This window comes from Leucoraja erinacea, chromosome 19 (assembly GCF_028641065.1).
Source record: "Leucoraja erinacea ecotype New England chromosome 19, Leri_hhj_1, whole genome shotgun sequence".
Classification (NCBI taxonomy): domain Eukaryota; kingdom Metazoa; phylum Chordata; class Chondrichthyes; order Rajiformes; family Rajidae; genus Leucoraja; species Leucoraja erinaceus.
In genome coordinates, this window is record NC_073395.1 from 13,108,247 (window position 1) to 13,129,224 (window position 20,978).

General features: G+C 48.5%; 1 protein-coding gene across 3 annotated transcripts in view; it reads left to right on the forward strand.

Moving 5' to 3' along the window:
* Window positions 1-20,737, forward strand: part of LOC129706230 (transcription intermediary factor 1-alpha-like) — a 99,982-nt gene extending 79,245 nt beyond the window's left edge. The window contains exons 11-19 of one of the 3 annotated variants that reach the window (XM_055650340.1): window positions 1,205-1,387; window positions 4,701-4,836; window positions 6,232-6,298; window positions 6,753-6,924; window positions 9,050-9,387; window positions 13,784-13,916; window positions 16,891-16,968; window positions 18,271-18,423; window positions 20,339-20,737. In XM_055650340.1, coding sequence (XP_055506315.1) covers window positions 1,205-1,387; window positions 4,701-4,836; window positions 6,232-6,298; window positions 6,753-6,924; window positions 9,050-9,387; window positions 13,784-13,916; window positions 16,891-16,968; window positions 18,271-18,423; window positions 20,339-20,563 — 1,485 coding nt within the window. In that variant the 3' untranslated portion in view covers window positions 20,564-20,737. Of the gene's footprint in view, window positions 1-1,204; window positions 1,388-4,700; window positions 4,837-6,225; window positions 6,299-6,752; window positions 6,925-9,049; window positions 9,388-13,783; window positions 13,917-16,890; window positions 16,969-18,270; window positions 18,424-20,338 lie in introns of all 3 variants that reach the window. The other 2 variants (XM_055650339.1, XM_055650341.1) reach the window with 2 other exon arrangements.
* The last annotated feature ends 241 nt before the right edge of the window (window positions 20,738-20,978 follow it).

Here is a 20,978-nt window from a genome sequence, read left to right on the forward strand (position 1 = left end):
TGTGCCACCAAAATGGATAACCTCACATTTATCCACATTATACTGCATCTGCCAAACATTTGCCCACTCACCCAGCCTATCCAAGTCACCTTGCAGTCTCCTAGCATCCTCCTCACAGCTAACACTGCCCCCCAGCTTAGTGTCATCCGCAAACTTGGTTATTAAGGAAATGAGGAGGGCATTCGATTGTGTTTCCCTTTTTTTGTAGTATCAAAAATAATTTATTTAATTACGATCACGATATACAAAACAAAACCGTGGTAACACACCCACCACCATATTACAAAATCACCAAATTATGTAAATTTTCAAGCAGCTATGTTATAATCCTTACAAATATACTAAGTAACTACAACACATCTATGTCCCTCTCTAACACCACCCAGGCGCGGACGTTACCCCGGAAAGGGGGCAGGCATCTGGCTCGGGCAAGGCCCTCTTCCGCCTGGCGCAGCGACCCGCGGATGGCCAGCTTAGCCAGGCCTGGGAGCAACCCAAGCAGGACATCTTCGGCCCTGCCCACTCCCTAGATCCCGTCACCATTGTGCTTCCCGTCGTGGCTTTGGACCTTGAGATAGTTGGGCACATTTAATACTTGCAAGCAAGCTGCCCCCAAAGCTGCAAGTCACCCTTGATGCAACATTAATCATGCATCATCTTTCTGCTGACTGGTTAGCACGCAACAAAAGCATTTCACTGCACCTTGGTACACGTGACAATGAACTAAACTGACTATGTTCAGTGGGACAAGATTGAACCAAGGGCCGGGAGTCATCTCGCACCAAGCGCAGTCGATGTATATTGGTCTACGAATTTGTTCCTTGAGACCGGAGGAGCCCCATGTTTAACCTAAAAGGGCAGCATGGTGGTGCAGGGGTAGAGTTGCTGCCTTACAGCGCCAGTTTCCCCGGTTCCATCCTGACGACGGGTGCTGTCTGTACGGAGTTTTACGTTCTTCTCTGTGACCTGCGTGGATTTTCCCCGAGAGCTCCGGTTTCCTCCCACACTCCAAAGACGAACAGATTTGCAGGCTAATTGGCTGGGTATCATTGTAAATTGTCCCAGGTGTGTGTTGGGTGGCATTAGTGTGCGTTGATCACTGATCGTCGCAGACTCGGTGGGCCGAGGGGCCTGTTTCCACACTGTATCTCGGAACCAGCTGTGTGCGTTTCACTGTTGTCCCCTTTTGCCCCATTTTCCTCAGCATCTTGGGAACTCAAGAACCCTCCCAGTAGCCAGCACTGCAAGCCCCTCTTACTCCTCCATGGCCTTTGTGACTGCAACTGGTGGATTTGCCTCCAATAACCCGCTCATGATGGTCGAGCTGCTCCCATCAGTTACCAGCCCCGAGCATCTATCCCGTCTTCCTGACATTCCACAGATACAGGTAAAAGCAAACACAGCTGAAGGGAACAGGGCGTGAAAACCCTTTTATCAAGGTTTAGTTCAGAAGATTTGAACTTGTATCGAGGGGCGGTGTGGGAATTGAACCCATTTGAAAGCGTTATAGTTATATACTCGGCAGTACCCCATCCTTCCAGCTTTGTTGCCCATTAGTCCAGTGGACACATATCGTGCAGCAGCCATTATGAAGGCCTATGAGTGCCTTCTTCATACTAGGTGACCATTGTGGACATTAGCCTGTCTCCCTGTCCTCTTGGTTCAGGTGGATATTAAGCATTGCTGACGAAGGGTCCACAACCTGAACAGTTGCAGTAATTCTATTTTCTCTTTCTTCACACGCCATTTGAGCTGCTGATTATATCCAGCATTTTCTCTTTCCATTTGTTACGTTAAAGTTTAGTTTAGTTTCGAGATGCAGCGTGGAAACAAGCCGATTGGGCCCACTGAGTCCGCGCCGACCATCGATCACCCGTACACTGGCTTTATCCTACACACTAGGGACAATTCACAATTTTTACCTAAGCCGAGTTAACCTACAAACCTGTACGTACTAGGCGTGTGGGAGGAAACCGGAGCTCCTGGGGAAAACCCACGCAGGTCACGGGGAGAACGTACAAACTCCGTACAGACGGCACCCGTATTCAGGATCGAACCAGGGTGTCTGGAGCTGTAAGGCAGTAGCTCTGCCGCTGCGCCACCGTGCCGCCCTGTTTGACATCAAGCTGTGCGAATGTTTTACGGTTGATCAGGAAGGTAGGATTTAAAGTGCATCCCGAAGGAGTTGTAGTGAGACAGACAGTTTTGGGTGGGATTCCTGTCTTAACAACAGTCACCGTGTAACCTTCGTCATTGCACATCATAGGGAACTCATTTTAGGTCTAACTGGAGGACAGCTGTCCACCAGTTTTCTGCACAGTTAGAATGTGTGAAGACATGCTCAAACCTACTGCCAGCTCCATAAAGCCAGTGTAAACGATGGTGATACTGAAACCCAATAATATGGCCATTCGTCCTATAGAAGGGTGGTCGGAGAGATTATAGTAATACTGGAGGAGGGGCAGAGAGAATTCAGTGTTTTAAAAATGTCAAAGAACCATTCCAACCTTATCCCACTCATCAAATTCTTCAGCTCCTCCTTACCCTTAGTCATAGATTCATATATCACAGAAACAGGCCCTTTAGCCCAACGTCCATGCTGACGGAGATGTGTCATCTAAGCTAATCCCATGTGCCTGCATTTGTCCTATATCCCTCTGAACCTGTTCTATCTGTGCACCTGTCCAACTGTCTTAAATGCTGTTATAGTACCTGCATCCACAACCTCCTCTGGCAGCTCATTCTACAGCTCATACAACATACAGTCTACAGTAGCCACCCTCCCCTGAGTGCAAATGTTGCCCCTCGGGTTCCTATTAAATCTTCCCCCTCTCGCCTTAATCCACGATTCTATGCTGGTTTAGCTTAAGGTAGACACAAAATGCTGGAGTAGCTGCGGGTCAGGCAGCACCTTTGGAGAAAAGGAACGGGTGACGTTTTGGGTCGAGATCCTTCTTCGGTGACTATCTTTGGCATAAACCAGCATCTGCAGTTCCTTCCAACACATTAGGTTTAGTTTATCTTGTTCACTGCCAAGCTTTTTTTTCACTATTGGCCATGACCCGGGAATACTTGAAGAGGGGGTGGGGGGGGGGTCACTGAATAGGTCAATACTCACATAATCCATTGGAGCCACTCCAACTATTTTGTGGCATTGACCTCAGTGCTATGACTAAGAGTGAAGTGGAACGAGGGAATCAGTATCCCTGTAGACACCACGCTAGAGCATCTCCAGAATATGGCCATGCAGGCTTCCAGTCCCAGAGGAGATAGTATTGTTTCCCGCTGCTGTGGATCTCGGATAAAGAGATCGGCTTTGGCATGAAAACTATTTTCCACCTGCAGCTACCTTGCACGTACCTACCCGTGGCGTCATGTATTCTGTAGGATGGGCGGTGCTTTGGTGTATGTGCGTTGATTGTAACATGTGAGAGGATGCTATTTCAAGCTGCATTTGCCTCTTGAAACCCAAAGTGCCGGAGTAACAACAGGTCTGGAGGACACGGACAAGGCGACATTTCGGGTTGGGAAACGGGTCCCGACCTGAAACGCCACCTATCCAAGTCCTCCGCAGAGGCTGCCTGAGCCGCTGAGTTACTCCGGTCCTACGCAAATTTCCAGCATCTGCCGCCCCTTGCGTGTGCAGTATGTCTCATTTAGCACAGAGATGAGGAAAAACTTTTTCACCCGGAGAGTTGTGCATCTGTGGAATTCTCAGAAGGCAATGGTGGGCCATTCTCTGGATGTTTTCAAGAGAGAGTAAGATGGAGCTCTTAAAGACTACTGTGCAGAATGCTGAGAGTCCATTCGTGTCAGGTCAGTGTGGTACCTCCCTCTTCATAGAGGAAGACTTAGGTTTGCCATCTAAATGAGGAGAGCATAATTCAGTTTTTAATGCGTGTAGATTTACTTATAGAATTGGACATGACACTGAAAAGTCCTGAGCAAGACCAAACAACGGTCCAACACTTTCAGAAGTCGCTCCTATCAATTCCTGTAAGACTTAAAGGTGAACAGCAGAAGGAGAAATCAGATGTTTCATGTCCTATCTTCCATCGCTTCATTGCCTAAACACTTTTGAATTACTTTAGAAGTGCAATTGCTACGCAGGCAATTTGCCCACAGTTGCTGCCACGTTCAATATGTGGGGGATGTGGAAAGGATGTTTCCACTGGTGGGAGAGTATAGGACTAGAGGTCGTAGCCTCAGAAGTAAAGGGTGCTCTTTTGGAAAGGAGGTGAGGAGGAACTTCTTTAATCAGAGGGTAGTTAATCTGTGGAACTCTTTGCCACAGAGGGCTGTGGGACACCAAGTCAGTTGATATTTTTATATCAGAGATATAAAATTTATATTATAGATAGACAAATTCTTGATTAGAACGGATGTCACGGTTTATGGGGAGAAATCAGGAAAATGGGATTGGGAGGCAGCGATCAGCCATGATTGAATGGCGGAGTGGACTCGATGGGCCGAATGGCCTAATTCTACCAGAAACTTGTGAACGTGAACAATAATGTGAAATTGATTAGTACATCTGGTGGTGAGAGAGGGTAAATCTCTGCAACTTGTTCCCCCGCCTGTTACACATCAGCAACGCCAGAGGTTGGGCCATGTGATGGACTGATCAACCGGTGACTGATCTTCTATCGTCCAAAACGCAGCAACGAGTGCTAAAGCTCTTTGTTCCCTTTGCTCTGCAGCTGGACGATGCAGGGACAGTATTGCTGGAAAGTTTGCTGGTCAGAGAAAAGAACGGCAACTGCTCACCGGCAAGGCCATCAGCAACCAGCACAAACCCTTCTCCCGCTCCTTCGGCACCATCGCCCGGACACATGGGTAAGTCTGCTCCAACAATCTTATAGAAACATGCACAATTCTTAAGGGATTGGACAGGCTAGATGCAGGAAATATGTTCCCGATGTTGCGGGGGAAGTCCAGAACCAGGGGTCACAGTTTAAGAATAAGGTCATTTAGGACAGAGATGAGGAAAAACTATTTCACCCAGAGAGTTGTGAATCTGTGGAATTTTCTGCCACAGAAGGCTGTGGAGGTCAATTCACTGGATGTTTTCAAGAGAGGGTTAGATTTAGCTCTTAGGGCTAATGGAATCAAGGGATATGGGGAGAAAGCAGGAACGGGGTACTGATTTTAGATGATCAGCCATGATCGAAGGGCCGAATGGCCTACTCCTGTGCCTATTTTTTATGTTTCTATGTTTCTCACAATTACACAATGAGCACGCAACATAAGCTTTCCACTGTACCTCGGTACACATGACAATAAACTAACCTGAAATGAAACAATTAGGTCGTTTGCCAACTCGGGGCATCAACAGAAAAGAGTTTGGTGTCAAACTTTGAAACCTGTTGCTGACACTCTGGAGTCAGGAATGTTTTAGCGTTGGCACGGCATTGGCTTTTATCTTAGTCTAGTTTAGTTTAGAGACAAAGCGGGGAAACAGGCCCTTCGGCCCACCGAGTCCGTGCCGACCAGCGATCCCCGCATGCTAACCCTACCCTACACGCTAGGAACAATTTAGAATTACACCAAGCCGATTAACCTACAAACCTGTACTTGTTCGGAGTGAGGGAGGAAAACGGGACATCCCGGGGAAAACCCGCTCAGGTCATGGGGGGAACGTACAAACTCCGTACAGACAGCACCCGTAGTCAGGATCGAACCCGGGTCTGTGGCGCTGTAAGGCAGCGGCTTTCCCGCTGCGCCACCGCGCCGCTCATGTCTATTTCTATATAAAATGTTTCTGCTTCTGGATGGTTGACAGGGGCTCGCTGGAAGAAATACCAAGCCCACTGATGCTGACAACTGCTATCTGCTTGCACCACACATCTCCCGTTGTGTTATTTTTCACTTGTTTTGGAGAGCGGAAAGTAATATTCTCCATAGATCTCCACCAGGCTCCTGCCTGCGACCTGGTCGGGCTTGCAAAAACCCAGCAAAGTCAGCCAGTCCTCCTGCAGTTAGCACGAGGACACCTTTAGATCAATGCATGTTCTAGCTAGCGTTTTAATGTTGCGAGTTCTGGTCTCGTGTTTGTGTGGCCCACAACAAAATGGTGGCCACTCAGGACAAGATTGGGATTAGGTTCCGCTGAAATTCACGCCCAATAAAACACTCGCCTGAGCTGCAAGCGCTGCGATAGGGGCACAATGTGTATTCAGTATCTGGCACGTTATGCTCAGGCTTTCTCTCTCTCTCTCTCCCCAGGGACAGTGATGGTCACCAGTGTGCATGGATATGGACACACTTCCAGCAGCTCCAATACTGGCAGCAGAGGGAGGTGAGAACCTGTGAACTACCCCATTACTCAATAACTTTCCCTTCTATCTTTCTCAGTCCCTCTCGCTCTCCCTCTCTCTCCCTCCCTCCCTCCCCTCCTTCCCTCCCTACCATCTCTCCCTCCATCCTTCCCTCCCTCCCTATTTTGCCTCCACGCTCTCTCCCCTCACTCCCTCTCTTTCTTCCTCTCTCTCTCTCTCTCTCTCTCTCTCTCTCTCTCTCTCTCTCTCCCTCCCTCTCCCTCTCCCCCACTCCCTCACTCTCTCTCTCTCTCTCTCTCTCTCTCCTCTCTCTCTCTCTCTCTCTCTCCCTCTCTCTCTCTCTCTCTCTCTCTCTCTCTCTCTCTCTTTCTCTCTCTCTGTCTCTCTCTCTCTCTCTCTCTCTCTCTCTCTCTCCCCCACTCTTCTCTTGCCTCCATCTCTCTGCCTGACGTTGTTTCTCTCACGTTCTTGCAGCTGCACCACATCGGGCAGGCTATCGAGGCCTGAGCCACAGCAGATGCCACCGGTCATTCGCCTTGAATCAATCAAAGTGAAGCAGGAGCCGGCGTCGGAGGTGAACCTGTGCGATTTCCCCATCATTGTGGTGAAGCAAGAGCCTGTAGAAGAGACCACGGATCCCAGCCTGGTCAGTTATAGAGTCATGTAGTCACAGTCGTACAGCGTGGGAACAGGCCTAGCATCCCACTTGCCCACACCGACCTTCGTCAAAGTCAAAGCTTTTAAGTTTTTATTTGTGCGTTTTCAAACTATTTCACATAAAGTATAAGCCGTGCAGAATCCAAGGAGTTGTCAATTGGGTCGGCATGGATTGGATGGGCCGAAGGGCCTCGATCTGTGCTATACAACCACCTCACTCACCAGTCAGCAGACACTTTCCAGCAACTCCAGTTGTTATTTAGACTGTGAGGGGAGAACTCTTCATGCAAGAACTGTTCTGATGAAAGACCAAAAAAAGGCTCACCGTTTCTCTCTCCACAGATGCTGCCTGACCCGCAGAGCATTTCCAGCATTTTTTCGTTTTTTGGCTGGGATTTTCAGCATCTGCAGTTTTGGTCATGATTTTCATCAGCGGCAGGTTTCTCATTGCTCTCAGCCCAGTGATCAGTGTGTGGATGGTATTACGGCAGGAACTTCCTCAGCCCAAGATAGACACAAAGTGCTGGAGTAACGCAGCGGGCCAGGCAGAGTCTCTGGAGAAAAAAGATGGTCTTCAGACTGGTCCTGACTCGAAACGTCACCCATCCTTTTTCTCCAGAGACTCTGCCTGACCCACTGGGTTACTCCTGCACTTTGTTTATCTTTGGTATAAATCAGATTCTGTTCTTTGTTTCTACTTCCTAAGCCAAATTCTGTGGTGTGTAACCATGACAGTTGGAGGCTCAAACGCTTCACGGCCGTGGGTTGGGTACTCCACATCGCATTGTAAACAGATGTAGTGGATCACTTTGTCAGCTTGTGATCTACAATGTGTCTGTGTAGAAATGAGGAACTGCAGATGCTGGAACCTTGAGCAAAACACAGAGTGCTGGTGAAACTCAGCGGGTCAAACTGCATCTCTGGAGGACATGGATGGGTGACGTTTCAGGTCGAGTCTGGGGTAAGGTCCAGACTTGAAAGATCACCTATCCATGTCCTCCAGAGATTCTATCTGAACCCTTGAGTAAATCCAACACTGTCCGTCTATGCCTGTGTGTGCCTTGAAAGGGTGTGGCGGTCTTGTTGTAGAGAGATGTGGCACAGAAACTGGGTGCTTCGGCCCACTAAACCCATGCCAGCCACCTGCTATCCACTTGCACTAATCCTGTGTTCATCCCAATTTTCATTCTAGCCACATTCCCATCAATCTCCCCCCCTCCCCCCCCCACTTCTTCTCAAGATTCTACCACTCACTCACTCACCTACACACCAGTGGCAATTTATAGTGGCAACCTAACCTAACAACTCATACACCTTTGTGATGTAGGAAGAAATCTATGTGGTCACGGAGAATGTGTTTTCCAGAACCAGGGACCACAGTCTTAGAATAAAGGGGAGGTCATTTAAGACTGAGGTGCGAAAAAACTTTTTCACCCGGAGAGTTGTGAATTTATGGAATTCCCTGCCACAGAGGGCAGTGGAGGCCAAATCACTGGTTGGATTTAAGAGAGAATTAGATAGAGCTCTAGGGGCTAGTGGAGTCAAGGGATATGGGGAGAAGGCAGGCACGGGTTATTGATAGGGGACGATCAGCCATGATCACAATGAATGGCGGTGCTGGCTCGAAGGGCCGAATGGCCTCCTCCTGCACCTATTTTCTATGTTTCTATGTTTCCTCCACACAGACAGCACTGGAGATCATGTTGGAAGCCAGGTCACTGGAGCTCGGAGGCAATCCTGCCATCTTGTCATTGTGCAACTTGCCTCCCTCGCAGCGCCAGAGACCCGGGTTCAACCCTGACCTCGGGCGCTATCCATGTGGAGTTTGCACATGTGACCGCATGGGTTTCCTCCGGATGCTCCGGTTTCCTCCCACTTGCCAAAGACGTACGTATTTGCCGGTCAATTGGCCCCTGTTACATTGCCCCTCGTGTGTGAGGGAGTGGATGAGAGAGTGTGATAAGGTAGAACTAGTGCGATGGTCGGCGTGGACTCGGTGGGGAGAATGGATTTGTTTCCATGCTGTACCCCTGAACTAAACTGATCTCTTCTCCAGTCGTCCTTGTGAACTTTCAAGCAGCTGTAATCTATTCTGCCTGCTCTCTCCCTTCCAGCTGGCGACCCAGCAGAACAGCGCAGCGACTTACCGCCCCCACAAGTTGGTGATGGAGGGGCGGGTGGGCATTCAGCAAGACGGCACCATCAGAGGGGACCCTCCGGACAGCACAGCGCCTCCCTTGCCCAATACCGCCGCCCCCAATGATAGGCAGTCCCAGGCCTCCGGCACCTCACACAAGCCGCTCCGGGCAGGAGGTGACAACAGTAAAGAGGACGATCCAAATGAAGACTGGTGTGCCGTCTGTCAGAACGGAGGCGACCTACTCTGCTGCGAGAAGTGCCCCAAAGTCTTTCATCTTGTCTGCCACGTGCCCACTCTCCTCACTTTTCCAAGGTAAGATGTGTCAACTTTCCCCTCCCGTTCTTATAAGGGCTTTTTGCCTCATCAAGTGTAAAGCCACCCCACGGAAAGCTGCCTTCTGAATGACGTTCAGTTTCGTTAGAATTTTGTGATTGGGATGTGGGCTTCACTGGCAAGGCCAACACTTTCTGTTTAACCTAATTGGCCTTGAGAAGGTATGGTGGTCCATTTCTTGATCCAATCCCATCCTTGCAATGAAGGCATTCCCAGAATGAGGGTGTGCAGTGAATTCCAGGGTTTGGACCTAGCAATGACGACAATACTTTTGCAACTCGGGGTGAAGTGAGACGAGGCAAACGTGCTTTCCTTTGCTGTTGTTCTTTTACCTTTGGACGTTAGGAGCTTTGGGATTTATTCATAATTTCATGTGTTAGGAGCAGAATGAGGCCATTCAGCCCATCGTCTACCCCACCATTCAATCATGGCTGATCTATCTATCCCTCTTAACCCCATTCTCCTGCCTTCTCCCCATAACCCTTGACACCCGTACTAATCAAGAATCTATCTATCTCTGCCTTAAAACTGTCTATTGAATTGGCCTCCACAGCCTTCTGAGGCAATGAATTCCACAGATTCACCACCCTCTGACGAAAGATATTCCTCCTCACCTTCTCCCTAAAGGAACGCCCTTTAATTCTGAAGCTATGACCTCTGGTCCTGGGATCTCCCACTAGTGGAAACATCATCTCCACATCCACCCTATCCAAGCATGTTGGGTTGCTTTTGAGGAAGGGTTCATTGTGCAGTGTGTCCATAGTGTAATAAATTGGCTGCTGACCGAATGGTTTTGAATTTCTAGTTTTGACGTTGTCCATGGGTCAAAATTGGTCAACCACTTGCTTTGAGTGTCTTGTAGATGATTGACGGGCTTTGGAGAGCTGGGAGCAAGTCACTTTCCATGGAATACGCAACGCTGGCTCGTTCTTGCCGCAATATTAATTATATAGAGCCGTGGAGTGTTACTGTGTGGAAACAGATCCTTCGGCCCAACGTGTCCACACCAGCCAACATGTCCCATCTACACTAGTAGATGTAGTTGCCCCAATTGAGTTGATGACTGTGGAATGGGACACTGGTAGTGGCACTAGGAGCCTGGTATTGGCACAGGATTCTGGTATTGGCACTAGGAGCCTTTTTTAACTGTGCCCTAAATCGCACGCTGTGCAAATGCAGTCTCTGTCCCCTTACACAAGCCATCGTTCTATGAAACAAGGCCCTTCAAGAGAAAGCAGAAGTGGCTCACCACGAATCATTCAAATGCAAATAGGATAGATCCTATTCAAATTGTTTTCCGGTGCTAGGGTACCAGAGGACGTTGAGATGACGCGGTAAATTGAGAGCATTGGTGGGTTTTTATTTCCAACAGTCTCCGCCTTTGTGTTTCCTCACCCAGTTTTGCAGCCTAATTGACTGCATTAAATATAGACAACAAAGGGCTGGAGTGACTCAGCGCGTCCGGCAGCTTCTCTAGCGAAAATGGATAGGTGCCCTTTCGGGGCGGGACCCTTTTTCATCTGGTGCAGCAATAGAGTTGCTGCCTTACAGCAACTGTAGGTTAATCGGCTTGGTATAATTGTGCAAGGATCGCTGGTGGAAGAACCTCACCCACCTTCCACCGACACTCCTTGACTCGAACACCCACATGTTGTATCTTGCCTGCTTGACTACAGTCGTTGCTCAAGGATTATTATTGTATGCATGACCCTTCAGGATAGCCAAAAGCTAACCGGCAGGACTGCACTTGTTCTTTAACTGTAGGTTCTCTTATTTCTTTTCTGAATGAGATTGGCAACCTAATGCTGAAGAGGGAGCAGTGTTTGGTGCATCAGACAGGAACACTGGCTCCCATTGAAATGGGTGACCATTAAACCCATGCCCAAGAGCTGAGCTTCTGTTTAGCGTCAGCCAGCAATTCTCAGGCCAAGAACTCAGAGATCAGTGTTCCTTTTGAATTTTGATGATACATTTCCGGTAACTCCAATTCTGCATTTAAATGAGAAACAGGAATCCCTCCACCCTGACTCTCAGTCTGAAGAAGGGTCTCGATCAAAAATCTCACTTATTCCTTTTATAAAACAAACTGCAAGAGGCAGGGACCATCCCAACGTTTGAGAAACAGTTAGACAGGTACATGGAGGGATATGGATTAAACGCGGACAAGTGGGACGAGTGTAGATAGGACATGTTGGTCAGTACGGGGATGTTGGGCCGAAGGGCCTGTTTCCAAGTTGTATCACTCTATGATTCTCTGACTCCAGAGTTGTTTCTTGACCCGCTGCGTTACTCCAACATTGATGGTGTAAACCAAAATCTGCAGTTCCTTACCTGGTGTGTGAAAAAGGGTCTTGACCAGAAACGTCACCTGTTCCTTTTCTCCAGAGATGCTGCTGAATTACACCAGCTTTTTATGTCTATCTTTGGAGTAACTGGCCAGCTCCTTTACAAGTGCCTCTGTTGCACCTGGCCAGAACTGGCCTGCCCCTTATTCTTAAACTGGGATCCCTGGTTCTGGAATCCCCCAACATCGGGAACATTTTTCCTGCATCTAGCCTGTCCAATCCTTTAAGAATTTTATATGTTTCTATAAAATCTCTCATTCTTCTAAATTCCAGCGAATACCAGCCCAGTCAACCCCATCTTTAATCATATGTCAGCCCTGAAATCCTGGGAATTAACCAGGTGAACCTATGCTGCACTCCCTCAATAGCAAGAATGTCCTTCCTCAAATTAGGAGACCAAAATTGCACACAATATTCCAGGTGCGGGCTCACCAGGGCATTGTACAACTGCAGTAGGACCTCCTTACTCCTAAACTCAAATCCTCTCGCAATGAAGGTCAACATGCCATTAGCTTTCTTCACTGCCTGCTGTACCTGCATGCTAACTTTCGGTGACTGATGTACAAGCACACCCAGGTCACGTTGAAACTCCCCGTTTCCTAATCTGACACCATTCAGATAATAATCTGCCTTTCTGTTCTTGCCATCAAAGTGGATAACCTCATATTTATCCACATTATACTGCATCTGCCCACTCACACAACAAGTCACCCTGCATCCTCATAGCATCCTCCTCGCAGATCACACTGCCACCCAGCTTTGTGCCTTCCGCAAACTATCAATGAGGTCCACCCCTTCATCCTTCTAAACTCCAGCAAGTACAGACCCAGTGCCGTCATTCGCTCATCATCGTATTAGCCCAATTGTTCCTGAGATCATTCTCGTAAACCTCTTCTGCACCCTCTCTAGCGCCCACACCCTTCCTCAGATGTGGCTTCCCCAAAATGGCTCCACGTGCCGTCTGTTAAATAGAAACATAGAAAATAGGTGCAGGAGTAGGCCATTCAGCCCCTCGAGCCAGCACCACCATTCAATATGATCATGGCTGATCATGATCATGACGAATGTCCGTTCCAACGTTCAGTAGCATTGTACCATTTGTTCCTGCATTTCTCCCATTAGTCTATCAACCTCATGTTAGCCCCAAGAGCTACCCCCTGAACTCCAGCACTTTGTGTCCTTTGTTTAAACCAGCATCTGCTGTTCCTTGTTACCACATATCACCTTGCAAGCGATTTAAAGCATGCCTCTGCTAGCTTTCGCGATCCATAACGTGGTCGCTTGAGGCGTACTTTGTCTCTGCGGCACTAAATCGGTCCCCCAAACTTTGATCGGTGGAGGCGTATGGAGTCAATATGCGGGGCTGATTCCGACATCGCGTGGGGCTCCAAAAATCTGTCTAAGAGTAAATCTAAAGGGCCGAAATGTGATAGCCAGCGCGACCAAACGTGGCGCTGAGGCGTACTGCCCGCGGGGCCGGTCCCACTTTGATCGGTGGAGGCGTATGGAGTTATGCGGGGCTGGTTCCGACATCGCGTGGGGCTCCAAAAATCTTGCAGTGTTCGAAAATCCCGCGCGCCAACGGCCTGTCGGCCCGCAGCCGCATTGAGGCCGCCGTACGCAGCGTCTCAACGTCGTATGCTGCATCTTAACGTCGTACGCAGCGTCTTGACGGCGTACGCTTAGCGCATGGCGTTGCGCAATGACGTCACCGCCCGACGCCGTGCAACGTCCAAATTTAGTCGATCTGCCTCCTGCCCAGCTAATTGGTGAGAACTTACCGCGTACTTAGCGCGAACTTAGCGCGAACTCTGCTTCCGTTTGGTCGCGCTAGACGCATGCAATCGCATGCTGGTGGGACAGGCCCTTAACTCTCTCTTGAAAACATCCAGTGAATTGGCCTTCACTGCCTTCTGTGGCCGAGAATTGCACAGATTCACAACTCTCTGGGTGAAAGTTTTTTCCTCATCACAGTCCTAACTGGGCTACCCCTTATTCTGAAACTGAACCAGTCTGTTTGTTTCCCTCAGCGGCGAGTGGATCTGTACGTTCTGCCGTGACCTGGTGAACCCCGGGGTGACGTACGACTGCGACGAGCAGTGGCAAGTGGGCGAGAAGCGGAAAGTAGCGGGGGCTCCGGAGATGCCCCCAGTTGATCAAAGGGTATGTGTCCCGTCAAAAATGAGCAGTGCAGAAGAACTGAACACTAGCATGAGCACTGGACGGCACGGTGGCGCAGTGGTAGAGTTGCTGCCCAATGCCCCTGTCCCACTTAGGAAACCTGAACGGAAACCTCTGGAGACTTTGCGCCCCACCCAAGGTTTCCGTGCGGTTCCCGGAGGTTGCAGGTGGGTGCCAGAGGTTGCAGGTAGTGGAAGCAGGTGGGGAGACTGACAAAAACTTCCGGGAGCCGCACAGAAACCTTGGGTGGGGCGTAAAGTCTCCAGAGGTTTCCGTTCAGGTTTCCTAAGTGGGACGGGGGCATTACGGCGCCAGAGACCCGGGTTCGATCCTGACTACGGGTGCTGCCTGTACCGAGTTTGTACGTTCTCCCTGTGATCGTGTGGGTTTTCTCCTAATGCTCTGGTTTCCGTCCACACTCTCAAAGGCGTACAGGTTTTACGTTAACTGGCCTCAGTAAAGATTGTAAATTATCCCTAGCGTGTAGGATAGTGTTAGTGTATGGGGATCACTGGTCCGCACAGACTCAGTGGGCCGAAGGGCCAGCTTCCGCGCTGCATCTCTAAAACTAAAACTAAACTTGACTGACATAAGATTCATCATGAAACATTAATCATGAAACATTTCAGCCTCTTATGTTAAATGTGTCTCATTTGGTTTTGCACTGGAAAATTGTGGGTTCAAGACTCACTTCAAACTTTGACCGTGATCGAGGCTGACAGACCAGTGCTGTGCTGAGGGGGATGAAGTGGTGTCAAAAGGTGCCATGTGGGAATAATTGAGGCTTTGTTCTCCTATAAGTACATATGCTCACCAGATGTGAGATTCTCCCATGGCAGGCAGCTCCCTCCCCTATCCCACCCTGTCAAGACTCTTCAACATCTTGTATGATTCAATCAAATCCCCTCTCTTCCAACCTCCTGCAAGTACAAAAACACAAGGTGCTGGAGGAACTCGGCAGATCAGGCAGCATCTACGGAGGAAAACGACGGACACCGCCTCCAGTTGGGACCCTTCTTAACACACGACACGAAACGTTGTCCGTCCATTCACTCCACAAATGCTGCCTGACTTGCTGTATTCCTCCAGCACTTTGCTCACGATTCCAGCAACTGCAGTTTCTTGTGTCTCCTGCAGATAAAAGCCGTGTTTGTTCAATTCTACTTTCCTCATGCTGCACAGAATGAGACAACATGGAAACAGATTGTTCAGCCCATCAAGCCCACAACGACATCCAAGCACTCAACTGCACCCATCCTAGTTTTTTATTCTTCTCATGTTCTCATCAATTTCTCCCAGATTTAACCACCTATCTGCACACTTGGGGGCAATTCACCGTGGTCATTTCACCTGCATATCTGTGCGTTGTTGGGATTTGGGAATAGACTGGAGTAACCGGGGCGGCATGGTGTCACAGCGGTAGAGTTGCTGTCTTACAGCGCCAGAGGCCCGGGTTAGATCCTGACTATGGGGTGCTTCCTGTACGTAGTTTGTACATTCTCACCTCTTCATAACGTCAGTGGTAGAAATCTCATTTGAAGGTCTTACTTGGCCATCAGTACGGTGCAGTGAGTGTTAGGATCTTTGAGAATCAATCATTTGGGGATCAGATATGAAATCTAAGACCTGCTAGACCATTTGAGCTGGAAATAATTCTTTTGAAGATGAGGTGAGTTGTTCTGATCATGGCTTAACAACACTCTGTGATGTTGATGGTAGCTGACGTGCTGCCTCGATCCCAACATTTCTGCAGCAATACATCGTGGACTGTAATAAGATATCTATATTATTAAAAGTCTGATCTTGACCGCTTTTGGCCCACTATGCTGCGATTTCCGAGAGAACGCTGCCACCTATGGCCGTCATTTTTGGCCACCTCGCTCAGAGCCCCCCTCCGCCTTCTGGGATCGGAGGATTTTTCCCATCGATGAAAAATCAGAGATATATTAATGTTTTTTAAAAAATTCCCCATTCTCTCTGCTGCCCCTGCTGGCGGCAGGGGGGAAGGACCATAAAACCCAGAAGTGTAGTCCCTCACTCTGCCAGACCCAGGAAGCGAGAGGGTCACGGCTCTCTGAGCTGCGAATACCACTGAACGCACGTCTATTCCGCGGTGAGTCCCCTCGATGCGGCTGTAAGGTGGCTGCTGCCCAATTGTTTGCCTCGCCTTTAAAAAAAGTTTGTGTTCACAAAATGAATTTTGGTTGTCGGGTGGCTGCTGCCCAATTGTTTGCCTTGGCTTGGCTTTTAAAATCGTTGCAACAGTTGGCTGCCAGCCCAAGAATCCATTCGGCCCACAATGTCTATACTAACCCTCTGGAAACCAGTACCTTCGGTCCGCAACACCCATACTAGCGCAACAACACTGGCGAGCAATATTGGAATTGGTGGAGAGGTGGAATATTGCGTTGGTGACCAGTCTTCCCATGTGATGCTGGGACCCAACAGGCCCCACTTAGTCTAGTTAAATGATAAAGAGATGTTATGAGAGTGTGGACCAGGTTACTGAGCCTTTCCATTGGAAAGTAACAAGTACATTTGGTATAGGAAATATGTTGTAAGCAAATAGAATGCCGAGAAGATTTACAAGGATGTTGCCAGAACTTGAGGGCCTGAGCTATAGCGATAGGTTGGGCAGGCTAGGACTATTCATTGGTGCACAGGAGGATGATGAGTGACCGTATAGAGGTGTATAAGATCACAAGGGAAATAGATAGAGTAGATGCCATAGTAGGGGAATCAAGAACCAGAGAACATAGGTTTAAGGTGAGAGGAGAAAGATTTAATAGGAACCTGAGGAGCAACTTAGTCACACACAGAGTGGTGGATATATGGAATGAGCTGCTGGAGAAGGTAGTTCAAGCAGATACTATAACAACATTTAAAAGACATTTGGACAGGAACATGGACAATAAATGACTATGATTCCAAGTAACAAGTAATGTGTTTCTTACAGAAATGCGAGAACCTGCTGCTTTCTTTGTACTGTGATGAGATGAGCGTTGCCTTCCAAGAACCAGTTCCTGCTTCTGTTGTAAGTACCTGTGTCCCTTCTGTCCTAAAGAGCCCGAGTCCCTGCCCGCACATGGTCCCGTGCCGCACTCGGCGAGCCTTTCCTTCGCTGTGAGTCGGGATATTGGACCACACCTAAAATGGTCCATCGGCACATGCAGTGGCACAGCAGGTGGAGATGCTGCCTCACAGCGCCAGAGACCCGGGTTCGATCCCGACATCGGGCGCAGTCTGTGTGGTGTTTGCACGCGTTCCCTGTGGATTTCTCCAGATTGTAATGTCACCAAAGCCAATTAACCGACAAACCTGTACATATTTATAATGTGGGAGGAAACCGGAGCACCCGGAGAAAACCCTTGCGATCACACTCCTCCGGTTGTTCCGGATGCTCCGGTTTCCTCCCACGTCCCAATGATGTGCAGGTTTGTAGGTTAGAAAATAGGTGCAGGAGTAGGCCATTCGGCCATTCGAGCAAGTAGCTGTTGGCCTCTAAAGAAAAATTGATTTGGCCTCTAAAGAAAAATTTAATTGGCCTCTAAAGAAAAAAATTGCCCCTGATGTGTAGGGAGTGGGTGAGCAAGTAGGATAACGTAGAACTAATGTGTACGGGTGATGAATGATCGGTGCAGACTCGGTGGACCCAAGGTCATGTTTGCGTGCTGTGTCCCTAAACTAAATTAAACTAGAAGGTGTGCAGAGATCGCGTCCTCTGGGGGAAGGTCCCCTGTCCTCTTTTATATAGGTTTGCAAGCAGGTCAACTCTTCTTGAAGCAATCTGAAAGGGAAATGGCCAGCCGGATTTTACCAAAGCCTTAAGTGCCGTATGATCCAGGTAGGTTTCCCTTTCCTGAAGGCGGCACGGTGGTGCAGCAGTAGAGTTGCTGACTTACAGCTCCAGAGACCCCGGTTCGATCCTGACTACGGGTGCTGTCTGTACAAAGTTTGTACGTTCCTTCCATGATCGCGTGGGTTTTCTCCGAGATCATCGGCTTCCACCCACACTCCGCAGACGTACAGGTTTGTAGGCTAATCGGCTTGGTATAACTGTAAATTGTCCCTATTGTGTGTAGAATAGTATTAATGTACGGGATCACTGGTGGTTGGTGCAGGCTCGGTGGGCCGAAGGGCCTGTTTCCGCGCTATATCTCTAAACTAAACTAAACTAAACATAAAGGATATTCCTGTCCACCGGATTTCAAAGTATTGAGTTCAGCTTTGGTGCTTTAACTGTAATACATGAGCCTTTCCACATTATTCATCAGTTGCACACATCCTGTGACCACAGCTTCATTGGCACTAAGCGGCAGCTGCTCATTGTTTGCAGGTTCCTGACTACTACAAGATTATAAAGAAGCCAATGGACATGTGCACTGTGAAAAATAAACTGCAGAAGCAACACGCACAGCACTATCAGAGAGCCGAGGACTTTGTGGCAGATATCAGGCTGATTTTTAAGAACTGTGGGGAATTCAATGAGGTAAGAGGTAATTCCAAGCGCAAACACGGGCTAGGTTTCAGCTTCACACTCTCGAACTAACACACTGAAGTCTTAACAGCAGGGTGTAGTTGCCCCACTTTGCTTTCCATTCTCTGTTATGTGCATTTGTCTGCCTTATCAGGCAGTATATCAATATGTTTGTGTGTGTACATGAGTGCATGCGTGCATTTGTCTGTGTGCATGCAGATGTGCATGCCTACCTGCTGGTGCGTGCGTGCCTGCATGTGTGTATGTGTGACTTTGTACCACTTCCAGATGCCTATTGGGGAACTGTGACAAACTCCTTGCATTCTCCAGCGGCTCCGACACTAAAAAAAGACCAAATTATGATCTTGGTACAACAAACTTCTGAATTTATGTGTTTGGGTATACTTTGGCTACATTAAAAATGATTCGTAAAGAAGTTAAAAAGTTGACGTTCAGAATTGCGCCTTGTGCTTGGTTGCAGTTTGGATTATAAAGCATTTATTCACGTGTTCTGAATATCTAAAATTTCCCTCATGTCACCTTCTTCAGCTGCTAACCCAGCTTTCAGGGCATCTGGGCACATTGTGAAGGCCAGCATTTCTTGCCCATCTCTAATTGCTCTCAGGCTACCACCCTCAACCCCATGCAGTGAAAGTAGTCCACGTTTTGACCCAAGAACGGTCATATTTTTCCAGGTCAGGATCCAATGCACATGGGTTTGGGAGATGGGAGGCATGGTGGCGCAGCGGTAGAGTTGCTGACTTACAGCGCCAGAGACCCCGGTACCATCCCCACTACGGGTGCTACCTGTACGGAGTTTGTAAATTCTCCCTGTGACCGCGTGGGTTTTCTCCAAGATCTTCAGTCTCCTCCCACACTCCAAAGACGTACAGGTTTGTAGGTTAATTGGCTTGGGTCTGTATACTTGGTATAAGTGTAAATTGTCCCTAGTGTGTGTAGGCTTGTGTTAATGTGCAGGGATTGCTCGTCGGTACGGACTTCCTGCTGTATCTCTAAACTGAACTAAACTAAACATTAAAAGATGATTTCAGAGAAGTCTTAGCAAGCTTTTGCTGTACACCTTGTAAATACTGCACAGTGTAGCTACAATACACCTTAGCTGAGCTGTGAACTGTATAGGTTCCTTTGACCTGGATTGGATTGAACTTCATGAGTGCTGCACACCTCCGGGCAAGTGTAAAGAATTCTATTTCCCGCCTGACTTCTCCCTTGTAGATGTTGGAGAGTTGGGAGATGGAACAACTCACACTCTCACCTGACTTGTTTTAGCCGTCACATATTTGCTTTATTATTGCGTATTATTAAGTTAACGATCTCAAATCTCCAGACGCCATGATGTGAATGGAATTCTCCCCAGATTATTAATCTGGTAACATGACCGCCTTGTTCCACGCTTTCACTCCCTTAACGTCCTCATTCTCCCCTTCCTAAACCGCTCGGTGACTTAACATCATCCATATTTCCCCCCACCTCCTCTTCCCTCCTTCCCTCAACAAACGGGAACCTCCACGTCTGTAAGTCAGAAGATGTCTGCTGCCTTTGATGAATGAGCAGAATAGCCTTGGCCTTTAAGTCGCGCTTGCCTCCGTTCTGAAGCGGCGCGGTGGTGCAGCTGCTGCCTTACAATGCCGGAGACCCGGGTTCGATCCTGATTATGGGTGCTTGTCTGTACGGAGTGTGTACGTTTTCCCCGTGACCTGCGTGGCCTTTCTCCGAGATCTCCGGTGTCCTCCCACATTCCAAAGACGTTCAGGTTTGTCGGTTAATTGGCTTGGTATGAGTGTAAATTGTCCCTGGTGCGTGTAGGGTAGTGTTAATTTGCGGGGATCGCTGGTTGGCGCGGACTCGGTGGACCGAAGGGGCCTGTTCCTGCGCTGTATCTCTAAACTTAACGAAACTTTTGCAGCCTGAGTCTGAAGTCGCCCACGCTGGAAGGACCTTGGCGCAATACTTCGAGGTGAAGGTCGCGGCTCTATTCCCGGGTAGGATATTCCCAGCGCCGCCGCCGCCCTCTAAGGCCGACTCCGAGCGCACGATGGTTAACGTGGATTCGGAGGAAGACGACGAAGATGTCGTCCAGCCCCGGAGAAAGCGTTCCAAAGGAAGAGAGAGCCCCATCTTCATCAAGTGACGGCAAAGGGATTCTCTCATTGAATAGACTTGCCGAGGACTGTAATATTTGTATCAGGAAAATGATATTTAAGAGAAACAATGCTTGAAATATCTAGTTAGTCAATGAACACTATTCTGTATTAGAATTACAAACCAGCAGGTGGTAAATTAAATACATTTCTGCTACCTCACAGACATGTCTGTCTGCTTGTTTGTTTCTGAAACACTCAGCGATGGCTGGCAAAACAAGGAGGATTTCAACTGTGACTCATTATCTCGTTCAATGAGGTGTTAAATTTCCCTTAGAAAATCAGCGACAATAAGCACCTAAAATACGGCAGTCATTACGTCTCCTGCTCCACTGTCAGCCTGCCTTTGTCTCCCTTGATCATTGCAAGGGACATTCTCTCCCTTCCTCTTCCAATTTCTCCGAC